The 16,886-nt window shown below is 36.4% G+C and overlaps 2 protein-coding genes across 2 annotated transcripts; one reads left to right on the top strand and one right to left on the bottom strand.

Moving 5' to 3' along the window:
* The first annotated feature begins 320 nt into the window (after positions 1-320).
* LOC133172681 (heat shock factor protein 5-like) lies at positions 321-5,594 on the top strand. Its single transcript, XM_061307631.1, has 4 exons — positions 321-826; positions 1,298-1,361; positions 4,881-5,078; positions 5,291-5,594. The coding sequence occupies exons 1-4, from the start codon at positions 407-409 to the stop codon at positions 5,338-5,340; spliced, it is 732 nt and encodes a 243-aa protein (XP_061163615.1). The 5' UTR covers positions 321-406; the 3' UTR covers positions 5,341-5,594.
* LOC133172680 (HAUS augmin-like complex subunit 4) lies at positions 5,583-16,788 on the bottom strand. The gene is made up of 9 exons (XM_061307630.1): positions 16,719-16,788; positions 14,080-14,216; positions 7,642-7,773; positions 7,324-7,461; positions 7,085-7,187; positions 6,804-6,940; positions 6,371-6,501; positions 6,197-6,265; positions 5,583-5,961 (listed from the first exon to the last, which is right to left on the bottom strand). The coding sequence occupies exons 1-9, from the start codon at positions 16,759-16,761 to the stop codon at positions 5,778-5,780; spliced, it is 1,074 nt and encodes a 357-aa protein (XP_061163614.1). The 5' UTR covers positions 16,762-16,788; the 3' UTR covers positions 5,583-5,777.
* Between the last annotated feature and the right edge of the window lie 98 nt (positions 16,789-16,886).

Genomic DNA, 16,886 nt, shown 5'->3' with positions numbered 1-16,886 from the left:
AAATGAACAAATTAAGAAACAAACAAAAAAAGTTCCTTTGAAAATTATATCTTATGGCGGGCGATGGCGCGACCAGATACGAGAAAATTACCGTATAGATCTATACATGCTATAATGTAATGTAGTATCAGTATGAGCAGGTAATTATACTGATACAATATATATAGTAATATCAAAGTAATTTTAGAACACATTTTTTTATTCTTTTGTCCAGATCTTAGTTTCGTATGGATACACTCTTATCAAACGTAGTAATGTACGTTCACGTCATTTGATGACGTAATAATAACGTTACACAATTATTCAGACGTTGTTCGAAATTACAAGAAATATCGTGCAGTTGCTCTTTTTAACCTTTAGAGGGAAACGTTTGCACGTTATTTGGTGAAAATAGCTATTAGTAGGCATGGAGTTCGAACCCCATCTTCCAAATTCGGATGGACATATAATCCGATTTCCAGTAAAGCTGAGAAGGATCATTGATACGTGTGGAACAGGAGCCATTAAGTGGAACCAAGATGGAACAATTATAAGAATCAACAAGACATTGTTTGAGACTGAGTACCTAACCAAAGACCATAGACCATTCCAAACGACCAGTTTCAGTAGTTTTATACGTCAGTTGAACTTCTACGGATTCCAGAAAGTAAACCAAAGACCCTTTGCCAAGGGCAGCGAGAATGTGGATTCAAACGTGTTTGATTACAGACATCCGCATTTCAGAAAAAATAGCGCAGACCTGTCCCTCGTTCAAAGAAGAAATAAATCAAGGAGACCACGGAATTTTGAAGATGCATTTGCAAGAATCATAGAACCTTCTTCAAAGGTATGTTCAATAGTACATGTATGGATTCGATAAAAAACTTTGCGCACTTGGTGGGGGGGGGGGGGGGTAAAAATTGAAAGAATGTGGAATGTTTTCAGTTTCACAGTAAACGCAATGAAATATAATACGATTAATTATGAACTGCGTGCAGTGTTTTTATAACATATTGATTGAACATGTGGAATATGTCGAACTCTTTCTCCACTGATGAAAACTAAAACGTTCTGCAGAAAGAAGCCGCTTAAATTCATTTTTTTTTTAATTAAAAAAAAATATCTTTCACAAATTGTCGAATGTTCCCTTTTAGCTGTTTGAGTTAAATTAACATTTCTCTTATACTGAACAGTCACTTGTAAAATCGGCGTCGGTAAAAAAATTGAATTCTATATCTCTGCTCTTAATAAGGAAACGAGGTATTGGTACATGCATTGCATGAATTTAAAATATAAAAGAGCATTTTCATTCTTTCAGAGTCTCGGGACGTGGCTGCCTTTTCGATCTCTTCCAGATGACTTAAAACCGTTGCCAAAGGAAGGTAAATTTTTCACTCTTATATACAACAAACCTACTTATAGTATATCATCAGCAATTTATGAGAGACAGTATTTATTTTTGGCGAGTACTGTTCATTATTCAGAAATTCATAAAAAGTATTAATCCTTGAATCCGAAGTACTTATACTAATTAATTTATATTTACTAGTAACTTCGATTACGCACGTGTCTTTATAAGCGTTTCACGTCTATAATTTTTTTCTTCTGACATTTCCTGCGATTTTTGGCAAATATAGATGAGGTGGGGAGGAGGAGATCAGACTTTTTTTTCAGAGATAACAAGGAAAGGGTTTGCTACATATATTTATGCGTAGTATGTTTGCCAAATTAATGTCCCCAAATACGTGGAAAAATTTAAACTTGTTAACATGGAATAAGTGCCTATTAAAAAGGGTAAATTTTGTCTTTGTTGGCGACTCCACGGTTTACTTGTGCACCAACTAATTTTGATCAATATCATACATGTAATTTATATTAATTCATGCACTACATTATCATATACTGTTTAGAAAATTAAAAGATTTTTGAACGTACGAGATTGCGTCCTGCAAGCACGCAGCGTTGTTTCCAATTTGAGAATACGCAAATAGGTTGCGACGTTGTTGGTTGATGAAAGAAAATTCAACATGGTTTCCACGTTGATTTATAATAATTATCATTATTTCATTGTAGAAACAACGTTGAAAAGGCAACATGTTATAAAATTGAGACCTCAACAAATTTGTTTTTGTGCAATTAGTTATTAAAACAAGAGGCCCATAGGCCACATCGCTCACCTGAGTAACTTTGGCCATGCTGTTCTTAACCAGATTTTCCCCCTTGTAATACTTATTGTGGCCCCGCCCTACCCCCGGGGGTCATGATTTTAAGAATTTAAAATCTACACTATCCCAGGATGCTTCCACATAAGTTTCAGATTTTCTGGCCCAGTTGTTCTTGAGAAGAAGATTTTTCAAGATTTTTCTTACATATTTCAATGTAAAATTGGATTCCCTATTGTGGCCCCGCCTTACCCTTGGGGGTCATGATTTTTACAATTTAGCATCTACACTACCCCAGGATGCTTCCACATAAGCACTACCCCCGGGGGTCATGATTTGACATTGAAATATAAAGGAAAAATTTTTAAAAATCTTCTTCTCAAGAACAACTGGGCCAGAAAAACTGAAACTTATGTGGAAGCATCCTGGGGTAGTGTAGTTAGAAATATTTCAATGTAAAACTTGGATTCCCTATTGTGGCCCCGCCCTACCCCCGGGGGTCATGAATTTAACATTTACAATTTAGAATCTCCACTACCCCAGGATGCTTCCATATAAGTTTCATCTTTTCTGGCCTAGTGGTTCGTGAGAAGAAGATTTTTAAAGATTTTTCCTTTATATTTCAATGTAAAACTTGGATTCCCTATTGTGGCAACGCCCTACCCCATGGGGTCATGATTTTAACAATTTAGAATCTCCACTACCCCAGGAAGCTTCCACATAAGTTTCAGCTTTTCTGGCCTAGTGATTCTTGACAAGAAGATTTTTAAAGATTTTTCCTATATATTTCAATGTAAAACTTGGATTCCCTATTGTGGCACCGCCCTTCCCCCGGGGGTCATGATTTTAACAATTTAGAATCTCCACTACCCCATCCACTACCCCAGGATGCTTCCACGTAAGTTTCAGCTTTTCTGGCCCAGTGGTTCTTGAGAAGAAGATTTTTAAAGATTTTTCCTATATATTTCAATGTAAAACTTGGATTCCCTATTGTGGCCACGCCCTACCCCCCGGGGTCATGAATTTAACAATTTAAAATCTACACTATCCCAGGATGCTTCCACATAAGTTTCAGCTTTTTTGGCCCAGTGGTTCTTGAGTAGAAGATTTTTTAATGACCCCACCCTATTTTTGTCTTTTCTTGATTATCTCCCCTTGTAAAGGGACTTGGCCCTTTATTTTAACAATTTAAACTCCCCTTCACCCAAGGATACTTTGTAGCAAGTTTGGTTAAAATTGGCCCAGTGGTTCTTGAGAAGAAGTTGAAAATGTGAAAAGTTTACAGACGGACGGACAGACAGACGGACGACGGACAACGGGTGATCAGAAAAGCTCACTTGAGCTTTCAGCTCAGGTGAGCTAAAAAGTATTACATTTTCTCGATGATCAACATACAGGCACTTGTGTGTACTTTCAAATCGAATCAGTGTAAAGGTATAAAATACATGCATGTTATTACCACTCCTCCAACTGTAAATGGATGAATTTTCGACAGTTTTTTTCAGAGTATGGTTGCAATGAGTACTTGACGGTTACATAAAGATCTTGATTTTGTTTTCAGTGGCTAGACCTTTTACAAAAGTACATTTTTATTTCGTGGTGCTAACTTATATATTTTACTATAAAAAAAAAATAAACTAAAAGATATAAAACAGATCACCAACACTTCGTGAGAATGCAGCAGTAAATTTATTTGGTTGACCGGTTTCGACCAGAGACGGTCGTCATCAGAACAAATATACATGAAATGGTTATACATGAAGTAAAAATTGCGGACTACGTTACTATGTAAATAAAAAATGCGGACGTCATAACAACTTGCGGACTAGAATCTTTACATTAATAATTTAACAACCATAATCGTGTGAAATTGTCACAAAACTTTACATTACATTATTTATCCTTAATGATTAATTAAACAGTCCATAAATTCCGTGGATGTTTATTGTTCTCTTTTGTAAACATCCACGGAATTTATGGACTGTTTAATTAATCATTAAGGATAAATAATGTAATGTAAAGTTTTGTGACAATTTCACACGATTATGGTTGTTAAATTATTAATGTAAAGATTCTAGTCCGCAAGTTGTTATGACGTCCGCATTTTTTATTTACATAGTAACGTAGTCCGCAATTTTTACTTCATGTATAATCATTTCATGTATATTTGTTCTGATGACGACCGTCTCTGGTCGAAACCGGTCAACCAAATAAATTTACTGCTGCATTCTCACGAAGTGTTGGTGATCTGTTTTAAATCTTTTAGTTTATAACTTTAGGTACAGACCCTATTGAATACCTTTCGGTATCCACACGTGAGAATCTTCCGCAATTTGAACCTCAGGGTGTTGGTCTCCAGTTTTTATTGTTTTGTATAAAAATAATATTATAAAAATTGCACAGAAACATATATGCTTAATTATATTTAAGGAAGACAATTACTTGTTTCCCATACGTGATATCCAAGAAGATTTATTTTTATAGATACCGGTACATGTAAGGCATCTCATTTCCAATTTACTCGGAAAAGAAGTCATTTATTAAGATACATGTACTATGGGTTTTCAATTCCATAGAACACTTACAGTGCCTAGCATAATAGATCTTACAGACATTTTCATCTGTACCAAATTTTTCTAACCTTGGTACTTTCAGACTTTCAATACTTTCAGATTTTGATATGTTGTATGATGATGTAAAGCTCAACATTTTGATCTATATAGTTATACTCTGCTTCAGTCCAAGGTCCACCAGATACACATCAAGTTCAGCTGTATGTGGTTGGCCAGGATGGCATACTTATTCCTGCAGAGACTTCCATGGTTCTGACCACTGGTGTTGTTACTCGACCAACTGACACTCCAAGTGACCAAGCAACATTCATGTCAAACAAGGCCACAGCTCAACACACAGAGTCATCACCATCAATTTATTCAAGTAAATTTATCCACATGTAAAACAAAATTTCATTTATAGGAAAATAAATTAAATAGAATCGTGTACTTTTCCTATATTTTCTGATCACATGAGAGACAGGAGCTTCTATCATATCTCTTTTACAAAACTGTTAAAATCAATTTCAAATACCACATGAGAAGAAACAAGTAAATAGTCTTGATTTTAAAAATCCTTATTTTTTTTCTTTTCAGTTGAATCAGATGCCAACATTCCCTTGGAAACGAATTCTACAATTCTTTAGATCAAGGAGCTCAGCTACTCTAGAGGCATCATGTATTAATGACCCTAAATCATCCTAATCCTTGTGCTATGAGCCACTGAACAGACATTTGGTGCCTTATGATGACCTTCAGAAATCATTCTGGGGGTACATCAGTGACTGTACTGTTATAGAACAGTAGTACAGAAGATTGTCAGGACAACTTTCTTCACTGAATTTAGACATATCTTGTGTCAGAAGAGCATATCAAATAAATATGTTAATTTCTATTTGTATATATATGATTTTATTTTCCATAGTTTCCATGTTTTGGAACAAATATTGTAACAAATGACATAAGCAAGACAATAACACTGCCTTAAAAGACACTAGCTGTCACTCTTCTGTGACAACGCCAACTAGCTGTCACTCTTCTGTGACAACGCCCACAAGCTGTCACTCTTTTGTGACCACGCCCACTAACTGTCACTCTTCTGTAACTCTGACAACGCCCACTCCTTGTTGTCGATTTCCTCCTTCAGTCTCTGGTACTCGGTTACCAGTTCATCAAATTCACTCCCTAAGGATTCATATGTTTGTAAAGTTTTTGTCACATAAGTCTTACTTTTATCTGCTTCCTCTTTTGCACTGTGTAATGTTTCCCTATAACATCAAAACAAAGAATTGAAAACAAGCAAAACGATAGTCACACATGCATGTACATGTATATAAAATACAGATTTCTTGGTACAGAATCATGAACCAACCTATACATAATCGTTTCATTTTTGTCACACACTGTATAATCACATTAGGTTTACATTTTTTTAAAACAGAGGATTAGAATATGTCCAACCTTTATTTTACTACAGGTACTATGATTTAAAATAGCCCTTACTTTATCTTCAGCAGAGCTTTTGTAGTCTCCATTGTGTATGTATCACACAAAATCTGCAGCTCAACTAACCTGCATCAAATAACATAAAAGATTAAAGTGTGCGATAAATACACTTATACACCTACATGTAAATGGTTTATGATATCTGAGAGGAACTTTCAGGAGGTGACCTACTTGATTTTGAGACACAGTCCATCACATTTTGCCACCAGCCACTCCGAGGAGACAGTGTCATGTTCTGCTTGGCTCTGGAGGCGGTACTTTGATATCAGTTCCTCCAGCAGATGAAGGGAGTCCAACAGAGTCTGAAGGATTCAAATATTTATCAATGGAGTCCTGCCTGACGCAGGTGTATAAGCAATACAAATCAGAACACCTCTAATGCTGAAAAGCAGGAACATTGTGCAATTCCACACATACAATAATTTTAAGTTTACTGCTAGGAGTCGGTATGAAAAAAATACACTCAATCCCAAGCTTTTATGAACAGAGAAGGACAGATCTTGTAATTCTACATTTCAATGGAGTAAAACTGTTGGGGAAAAAATACAATAAAGCACAAGCATGTAGATTATTTCTGTATGGCTATGTCTAGCTGTTGTCTTACCTGGTAATATGTCTGAAATTGTTTTTCTCTGACAATGTACAATCTCTCTAGCTGATGTTTATCTTCCTCTAATTTTCTCTTCTGTGACTCCATCAAAGCAGGTAACTGGGAAGACTTTGCTAAACTGGGACTGCCATCTACCCCAGAAAAATCACACTATTTAAACTGATTATAAATGTATGAAGTTATATCTTCAAAAAAATCCTGTAATTTTGTTCATGCTGACAAAGAAAAGAACTTTTGATAATAGTGTGTGTGCATCTATGAATACAATATGTTACCTAAAATGTTTTCCGTTTCCTGAAAGTTCTGTAAATTTTCACATCTTGCACCCAGACGTTCTTCTATCTGTGGAATCAACTTTTGTTGGAGGTACGACAGATTCTAAAAATAAATTCTGTACTGTATGGTATAGTCTCCTATAAAATGTCTAGATCTTAGGACTTTTCTAAATTGAAAATGTCCAATTGATCTTCTTTTAACTACCTTTTATACATTATAAGTATCTAATAAAACCTACTTTTGTATGGGGGTTCTGAGTGTGTATACTTCCTGCAGTCAGACCCAGAAGATTAACCTTACAGCTGGGGTCAGGACTACATCTCAGATAATCTTCTATCTCTGACAAAGTCAGGCATTCCTGTAGCATTGCTTGAAACTGAAAGACAATTCAACACACAGATTTGTGAATTTTTTACCATTCTAAATACAATGCAATGTGTGACACATTTTTCAATTGACAACAACCTCCACAACACCTTTCTTTCTTCCATCCACAGGGGAAATTACACCAGACCAGTTATATTTTTTGCCCAGTGGAAGTTGTACCTACATGTACCTGTTTGTCATCAGGTGACTGAGACACATCTTTACTCTTCAGCTCCAAGTCGACCAGGAACTCCTCTATCTCTTTATACAATATATGTTGTAGTAGCCAGCTGTGCTTCTCATGTCTTAATTCCTCCTCTGCCTAAAAATAACACTTGTCATAATTTAAGATTCACATGAACAGTATAACTAGGACTTGGAAATTTAAATGAAAATATACGTGCTTAAGTAAAGAACAATGTTCATGCTTTCTTAAGGATTTGTGAAAACATAACTAGGGTGAGTTAACCATGCATCCGACACATACCTTGCTTTGAACAACTTTAAGCAATAAACTTTCATTGAACCTGAGTCTCCTCGTGTTTTTACTTGTTTTTGTCTTAAAGTTGAAGATTTCAACTTTTTAATGATGCCGATTTTTATTTTCATGTTGAGATAAAAATCCCACAAGAATGGCCTTGAAATTACGTCATATTTTGCATCATCAAAGGGGAGTAACCAGAATTTTACAATTTAGCAATTTTATAAAGTTGTCGTTATTTTAATTAGACTTCAGCAGAACGAGTCGAACCTAGGTAAAATTTGTCAATGATTGATAATTTTACAGAAATTCATCAAAAATTTTACTTCAATGTTTGTATAATATTTTTTAGTGTTGTTTTTTACTAGAATGTTTAATTCACAGTACATCAGACACAAATTAACCATGCATCGGACACTTTCTGATGCATGGATAATCACTTCCATTTTCATATAAAACCCAAATGACAGCTGTTTTTAGCGGAAATAGAAAATAAAATCTCTAAATTTTCATTGAAAATACAAGTTATTGATATATGATAACTAGAAGTGGAGTCAATTAATTTTTTTAAATTAGACAATGATAACCCATGAGACAGAGGCACGAATTGGCATATTACTAGGCCTAACAAGCCTTTCTAAGGAGATGTGATGCACCTAAAATCTCTTCACATTTGAGGATCAAAATTGTCAGTCAAATTTAACTATAAGGTTAATTTTAAATAAAGGAGAAACATGTTTTGACATCACTAATTTTAAAGCAACGTGATCAAGGTATGATATTTTTTCGGTTCAAAATACAGTATATTCGATGCATGGTGAATATTGTCCGATCCATGGTGAATTCTGACTTATTTTGAAAAATCGGTTTTTAGTGATATTTTCTCAATTAATAGCACACAATTGTGTCAAAAATTTTATATTTAACCACATACTACATGTTAAGCTCCATTTTGATAATATTCGGTCGATATTGATATCGCTAGAACTTGTTGAAGTGCGAGGGTGTCCGATGCATGGTGAATTCACCCTACATAACAGCAAGCCTAGGGAGCTCTTTAAACAACACCTGGGCAAAGAGAAAATTTGGACTGTACACATTGTGACTTTGATCCAAATGAATTTTTTCTACAGTATCATTTGGACCCACAAACTATGTTCTCACAGTAAAAACAAAAGTTTACAAATAAAAAAGAAAAATAACCATACTTTAATGGTAATTGTAGAGGACTACATTGTAGATTAAACACTCTTTGTTTAAAAAATACGCTTTGTAGGCACCGTTATGGAAATGCAACTAACCTATGACATCATGTGACATCTCAATCTAGACGTTCTAAACATCTTGTGAGTTTTAGAGAGGTGGATCTAAGTTAAAAATTAATAGGAATTCAGTAATGCATACTCAGCTGCACTTGCCCTAACCATCGCACAGTCAACTTGTTACTAAGAGGTGCAGGAATTGGAAAGGTGATAAAGCCCTTTCAGAATTGCATTAACGACGACAGACCTAATTCATTTCTGCAATAGATTTTTTATGCAAATTTTAATATGAGGTAAAGCGACTTTTGGTGAGTTAAAATCAATAAAAAAAATCATATGGTCATCGATGTAGATTTTTAATGGGGAGCGTTTCAAAAGTTGGCAATGGAAATTCTTAATTACTATAGGAAGTAATGGGAAATTGCCAGTGTAGGGTATAAGAGCGATCACTGAAAAAATTCTGCAATAGAATTTTTATTCATGTTAAAGGACAATGTTAACAAGACAATTTACCAGCAAATTATGCCAAAAAATAAATGGGTCATCGGCTTGAGATTTTTCAGGGGGGCATGTCAAACTCAGGTGTAGGGCATATTTTGGGGGAAATTTTCAATGAAAATACCTTAGCCAAATAAATCATTTATTTACAAAATCAACAAATGAATATCGAAATATTTACAATATTTTTGAATTGAGGGGAAACGTTTGAATAAGAATTAAAAATGTACATTTTTATTTTTTGCAATACATAATTAAGTCAATTTGATTCAAGGCAATAGCGTGGTTTTCTGTGCAGTGGCGTGAAATTTCAAATTAGGTTCGTCGTCCTTAAGAGAAAAACAAGAGGCCCATGGGCCACATCGCTCACCTGAGCACATTGGCTAGGCAAAAGCACAATCAGTTCAGTATTGAAAAGACACGGGGGGGGGGGGGGGGGGGGGGGGCTTTGTTGTACTTAAGAAGATTTTTAAAAAAAAATTCCCATATATTCCTTTGTAAAAATTTGATCCCTCATTGTGGCTCCTCCCTATCCCAGGGGTCATCATTTGAACAAACTTGAATCTACACTACCTGAGGATGCTTCCATATCAATATGACTAAACATAGCTTTTCTGTTCTTGAGAAGAAATATTTTTTCTATATGTTACTATGTAAAACTTTCCATCCCCCATTGGGCCCCATCCTACCCCTGGGGGTCATCATTTGAACAAAATTGAATCTACATTACCTGAGGATGCTTCCATATCAATATGACTAAACATAGCTTTTCTGTTCTTCAGAAGAAGATATTTTCCTTTATATTTCTATGTAAAACATTGATCCTCCATTGTGGCTCTGCCCTACCCCCGGGGTTATGGTTTGAACAAACTTGAATCTACACTACCTGAGGATGCTTCCATATCAATATGACTAAACATAGCTTTTCTGTTCTTGAGAAGAAATATTTTTTCTATATGTTCTTATGTAAAACTTTCCTTCCCCCATTGGGCCCCACCCTACCCCTGGGGGTCATCATTTGAACAAACTTGAATCTACACTACCTGAGGATGCTTCCATATCAAAATGACTAATCATGGTTTGCAGTTCTTCAGAAGAAGATATTTTCCTTTATATTTCTATGTAAAACTTTGATCCTCCATTGTGGCCCGCCCTACTCCCAGGGGTCATGGTTTGAACAAACTTGAATCTACACTGAGGATGCTTCCATATAAATATGACTCATCATGGCTTTGCTGTTCTTGAGAAGAAGATTTTTAAAGATTTTTCCTATATATTTCTATGTAAAACTTTGATCCTCCATTGTAGCCCCTCCCTACCCCTGGGGGTCATGATTTGAACAAACTTGAATCTACACTACCTGAGGATGCTTCCATATAAATATGACTCATCATGGCTTTGCTGTTCTTGAGAAGAAGATTTTTAAAGATTTTTCCTATATATTTCTATGTAAAATTTTGATCCTCCATTGTGGCCCTGCCCTACCCCCGGGGGTCATGATTTGAACAAACTTGAATCTACACTACCTCAGGATGCTTCCATTTAAATATGACTCATCATGGCTTTGCTGTTCTTGAGAAGAAGATTTTTAAAGATTTTTCCTATATATTTCTATGTAAAACTTTGATCCTCCATTGCAGCCCCGCCCTACCCCCGGGGGCCATGGTTTGAACAAATTTGAATCTACACTACCAGAGATTGCTTCCATATAAATATGACTCATCATGGCTTTGCTGTTCTTGAGAAGAAGATTTTTAAAGATTTTTCCTATATATTTCTATGTAAAACTTTGATCCTCCATTGCAGCCCCGCCCTACCCCCGGGGGCCATGGTTTGAACAAATTTGAATCTACACTACCAGAGATTGCTTCCATATAAATATGACTCATCATGGCTTTGCTGTTCTTGAGAAGAAGATTTTTAAAGATTTTTCCTATATATTTCTATGTAAAACTTTGATCCTCCATTGCGGCCCCGCCCTACCCCCGGGGGTCATGATTTGAACAAATTTGAATCTACACTACCTGAGGATGCTTCCATATAAATATGACTTATCATGGCTTTGCTGTTCTTGAGAAGAAGATTTTTAAAGATTTTTCCTATATATTTCTAAGTAAAACTTTGATCCTCCATTGTAGCCCCGCCCTACCCCCGGGGGTCATGATTTGAACAAATTTGAATCTACACTACCTGAAGACGCTTCCATATAAATATGACTCATCATGGCTTTGCTGTTCTTGAGAAGAAGATTTTTAAAGATTTTTCCTAAATATTTCTATGTAAAACTTTGATCCTCCATTGCGGCCCCGCCCTACCCCCGGGGGTCAAGATTTGAACAAACTTGAATCTACACTACCTCAGGATGCTTCCATATAAATATGACTCATCATGGCTTTGCTGTTCTTGAGAAGAAGATTTTTAAAGATTTTTCCTATATATTTCTATGTAAAACTTTGATCCTCCATTGTAGCCCCGCCCTACCCCCGGGGGTCATGATTTGAACAAACTTGAATCTACACTACCTAAGGATGCTTCCACATGAGTTTCATCTTTCCTGGCCCTATGGTTCTTGAGAAGAAGATTTTTAAATGATGCCATTATTTTTTCAGTAATTCCTAATTATCTCCCCTTGAAAGAGGGCGTGGCCCTTCATTTGAACAAACTTGAATCCCCTTTACCCAAGGATACTTTGTGGCAAGTTTGGTTGAAATTGGCCCAGTGGTTCTTGAGAAGAAGTCGAAAATGTGAAAAGTTTACAGACAGACAGACAGACGGACAGACAGACGGACGCCGGACAAAATGTGATCAGAAAAGCTCACTTGAGCTTTCAGCTCAGGTGAGCTAAAAATGTGAAAACCACGAGGCAGGTTCCTTTCAGTGTAATTTGATGCATAATACAGCTGTTGTAATGCTAATTAGACAATGTGTGCCAATCATGACTCTGATGTTCAGGTTAATCAGAGGTTACAGAGCTCACCTCAACGAATGCTGTCTTTAAGTAAGACAAAGTCCCACACAAAACTAATAATCTAGGAGTGTGCATCCCTAGATGCAACATTTATGCACTTTTGGTCTGATAGGGCTTGCAGTTACTTGGGAATAGACTTATTTGAAAACTTCAAACTTATCCAGAAAATTTAGGTCAAATCCAGCATCCGAAGCAAGTTTTGAGATTATTAGTCCCTTGATGCATCATCCATGCAAGTTTGGTTCAGATAGGCCTTATAGTTACTTGGAAATGAGATCTGCTCCAAAAACTTTAATCTGATTACTCATCCGGAAAATGTAGGTCAGATCCAGCATCTGAAGCAAGTCCAGTAGTGTGAATCCTTAGATGTATCATCCATGCAAGTTTAGTCAAAAGGGCCTATAGTTACTTGGAAATGAGATCTGCTCCAAAAACTTTAACCTGGTTACTCATCTGGAAAATATAGGTCAGATCCAGCATCCGAAGTAGGTCCAGTAGTGTGAATCCTTAGATGTATCATCCATGCAAGTTTGGTCAATATAGGGTTTATAGATACATGGAAATGACATCTGCTCCAAAAACTTTAACCTGGTCACTCATCCGGAAAATATAGGTCAGATTCAGCATCCGAAGATAAAGTCCAGTAGTGTGCATCCTTAAATGTATCATCCATGCAAGTTTGGTCAATATAGGGCTTTTAGTTACTTGGAAATGAGATCTGCTCCAAAAACTTTAACCTGGTCACTCATCCGGAAAATATAGGTCAGATCCAGCATCCGAAGCAAGTCCAGTAGTGTGCATCCTTAGATGTATCATCCATGCAAGTTTGGTCAATACAGGGCTTATAGTTACTTGGAAATGAGACCTGCTCCAAAACTTTAACCTGCTCCAAAAACTTTAACCTGCTCCAAAAACATTAACCTGGTCATTCTTTAGCTAAAATTTCACCATCTGAAACCTTGACTGGTACAATGAAACACACTAGAAGCATCCTTCATGCATCTCTGACTAATATAGGCCATAAAAGTACTTGAAAAGAAAACTGCTCCAAAAACCTTAACCTGGGACGCCGGCACCAACGCTGACGCCGAGGATATTACATAAGCCCCCCCAACTTCGTTGAGGTGAGCTAAAAATGTATACATGTATTTTTATCTTTTGCAATACATAATTAAGTCAATTTGATTCAAGGCATATGCGTGGTTTTCTGCGCAGTGGCATGAAATTTCAAATTAGGTCCGTCATCCCTAAGAGAAAAAAAATGTGAAAACCATGAGGCAGGTTCCTTTCAGTGCAATTTGATGCATAATACAGCTGTTGTAATGCTAATTAGACAATGTGTGCCAATCATGACTCTGATGTTCAGGTTGACTTACTTGTTCAAGTTCCTGTTTGACTCTGATGTTCAGGTTGACTTACTTGTTCAAGTTCCTGCTTGACGTGAAGACTAGTTCCCTCCGGGGTAATCCTTTGAGATAGCTGTGTTAGTAGTTTGACCAGTTCTGGGTACTGCTGAACCTGGGCTGCTGTTATATCTACTGGGAGGGAGCTATTCACTAAAAAAATTGTTAGAAGTCCTTCATTGCTTGTTAATTATGATGATAATGTTATTGTATCTCTTTCACAATTTTTGTTGGATCTGACAAGTGAATAGCAGGCCAATTATTACTACATTTAAAACAGAACTTAACTATGTTCTTTGTGGGTTTTTTGCCTACAATTGGTCTCTCTTTAGTAAAACTCAACATAATTGATAGAATGTTACCATTTATAGAATTTTAACATTTAACACAATCATTACAGATAAAATACTGTAAGTCATTTTAATTCCACGGTGTTAAAATATCACGATTTCTCAAAAAGTACCAATCGCGATGGTTCTAATTTCACGCTGCAAGAAATTAATTTAAATTTTGTATAAGCATTTAAATGTTTCTAAAAACTAATAATACCATTCACGATGGGTTTAATTTCGCAGAAAAATAAATCATGAACATAATGAAATTAAAATCATCGTGATTATTTGCCAATCTACAGTATATGGCGATTGCTGTCCCTGTGATTACAGATTTTCCACGAATAGAAAAAATACAACAGAATAGACCAGGATTTGCACCTTGGCACCCATGACTCTAGATAAGTGCTGTAACAACAACCTTATATGGCATGTGAATATACCTGTCTGGCTGCCACTTTTCCCCCCTACTGATTATCTGATACTTTCACCCTCAAACCCACCTGTCTCTCACATTCCTCCCTCCTTAAATATCTGCCCTTGAAAAGACCAACCCAGGTTCATCCCTGGCAGGTCTTTTGCCTGAAACTTTCAGGGCATGGCAAAGCACCAAAAATAATAAAAAGGAGAAAATGGGACAGGCAAGACGCAAATTGAACCTTGGTGTCTTCGAAAGTGACTCAACTTTACCAGTCCCTAGAAAAATGCACTAAAATATAGTGTCACTGTAGGCGACTTCAATATATACGAGATCACATGAGCAATCAAATAAAAAAAGGCCTTTTTGACACCCAAATCGAATTTCATGGATAAAAGTTTAGTGAACCAGAAGTCTCTGACTAAGGAGATGTCATTGAAGCTGAAAGATCTTGCAAAAAAATACAGATGCAACTGAATTTCTTAATTAATTTACAAGAATAAGACACTAACCCTAATCTCTTGGGTGGTATGCAAGGACTAACCCTTCCCGGTTGGATGCTAGACTAACCCTAATCAAATAGCATGTGATGACTAACCCTTACTTCTCGGATGGATAGGAGACTATAACCCTATTCAGTCAAAAGCTTGTGCAAGGACTAACCCAACTCTCTCAGGTGGGTGCAGGACTAACCCAATTAGTTGAGTAGTGAGCAAGACTAACCCTTATCAGTTGAGTGGTGATAATCTTACATCATAGTGCAATGAGCCTGCAGATCTAACAAAGCTGGGGACTGGTAAAGTAAAATCTACCTGAACAATCTAGTATAGAGGAATATGGCAGTCAGAGGAGTTTGTTTATCAGTGGCCACATAGCTCAGTTGGACGAGCCCCCATCTAGAGTTCAAGGAATTGGGTTGAAATCCTGGTCTGGTACATCTGGTTCTCTCCCTTCCTGTTACATTTGTTGCAATGACCAGAATCTGGAACTGGAAGTGATTGTGAATTACCTGCCAGGAAGAGCATGAGTTGGTGTCTTGCTGACAAACAAATGTAAGAACAGGTCTAGGCTGCCTCCGTTTTTGGAGACTTCTGAGCATTCTAGGTTCTGGTTTTATCCTTCATTTATAACCTTAACCAGAAGTTTTGTATCCCATCTAAAGTCTTATTATGTATCAAGGTAATTTTCGAGGAATAAATAAGTGGTAAACAATAAAGAGGATCGACCAAAGATGTCTGAAATGATTTATTTGACAAGAAAAAAGTGTATCGAAGCGAACAATGTCATTTTAAAGAAAGTAAATGATTGATATATTAACAAAGTACGAGCTTGAAGCAGGGGTGCCTGAAATTGAGTTAGGTACCTTGTGGTAGAAATAAGTAGGGGGTGCTTCATATACGGAACAAGTGCCTGTGCCATCAAGACCTGAGGAAGGGAGGAGTGTGGCATTCAGGCGAGTTCAATTGCCGGTGACACGTACAGGTGCTTGTTTCATACAGAATGCTAGTTAATACTATACCTGTGTTATTGTATACAGTAGTAAACTAGCATTCTGTATGAAACAAGCACCTGTGGCTGGTGCTAGGTAAGATAGCACCTGTATGCGGGTTCAAATCCTGCTCTGGTCCCCTCCCTGTCAGACAAATAACATTGAACAGGCAAGTAGGTAAGGACGCTCCGATCTCAAATTATTTGTGTTTGGATTGACTTTTAATGTAACCAGTCCAATTATTTGTTATTCAACTTCAAACTGATATAAAGCTGAAATCATTATTTGTGTAAACATTTCGAATTTACTCTGAAAATGAAAAATTAAAAAAAAAACCAGCAGAATTTCAACACACCAGTGACCTACAGTACACACACTTTTGCAGAAAACAAGCTTATAAATCGTATCATTATTACATCTTTCTGCAGCCTTTTCAGATAGTCCACTTTGTGTTGACATTTTAAATTTTTCATGACTATTCCGATCCTCAAATTATTCCCGCCATTTTTTATTTAATAACTTGTACGTAGTGCATGTTTCGCTATTATTGAAAATTATAAATTCGAAGATATGGAAATTAAATA

Source organism: Saccostrea echinata, unplaced genomic scaffold (genome assembly GCF_033153115.1).
Source record: "Saccostrea echinata isolate AGI-Se365-2 ecotype Australia unplaced genomic scaffold, CSIRO_AGI_Sech_v1 ptg000054l, whole genome shotgun sequence".
In the NCBI taxonomy this organism is placed as follows: Eukaryota; Metazoa; Mollusca; class Bivalvia; order Ostreida; family Ostreidae; genus Saccostrea; species Saccostrea echinata.
Note: the sequence above shows the minus strand (reverse complement) of the source record. Positions and strands in the feature narration are given on the sequence as shown.

What these genes read in the sequence shown, in the direction of transcription:
- LOC133172680 (XM_061307630.1), bottom strand. Translation starts at nt 16,761, where the DNA reads ATGTCAACACAAAGTGGACTATCTGAAAAGGCTGCAGAAAGAT. An exon ending in TCAAGCAGGAACTTGAACAA is followed by an intron (nt 7,774 to 14,079) that starts GTAAGTCAACCT and finishes TGTTATTTTTAG; the next exon opens with GCAGAGGAGGAATTAAGACA. An exon ending in GGACTGTGTCTCAAAATCAA is followed by an intron (nt 6,266 to 6,370) that starts GTAGGTCACCTC and finishes TATTTGATGCAG; the next exon opens with GTTAGTTGAGCTGCAGATTT.
- LOC133172681 (XM_061307631.1), top strand. Translation starts at nt 407, where the DNA reads ATGGAGTTCGAACCCCATCTTCCAAATTCGGATGGACATATAATCCGA. An exon ending in AAAACCGTTGCCAAAGGAAG is followed by an intron (nt 1,362 to 4,880) that starts GTAAATTTTTCA and finishes ACTCTGCTTCAG; the next exon opens with TCCAAGGTCCACCAGATACA. An exon ending in ATCACCATCAATTTATTCAA is followed by an intron (nt 5,079 to 5,290) that starts GTAAATTTATCC and finishes TTTTCTTTTCAG; the next exon opens with TTGAATCAGATGCCAACATT.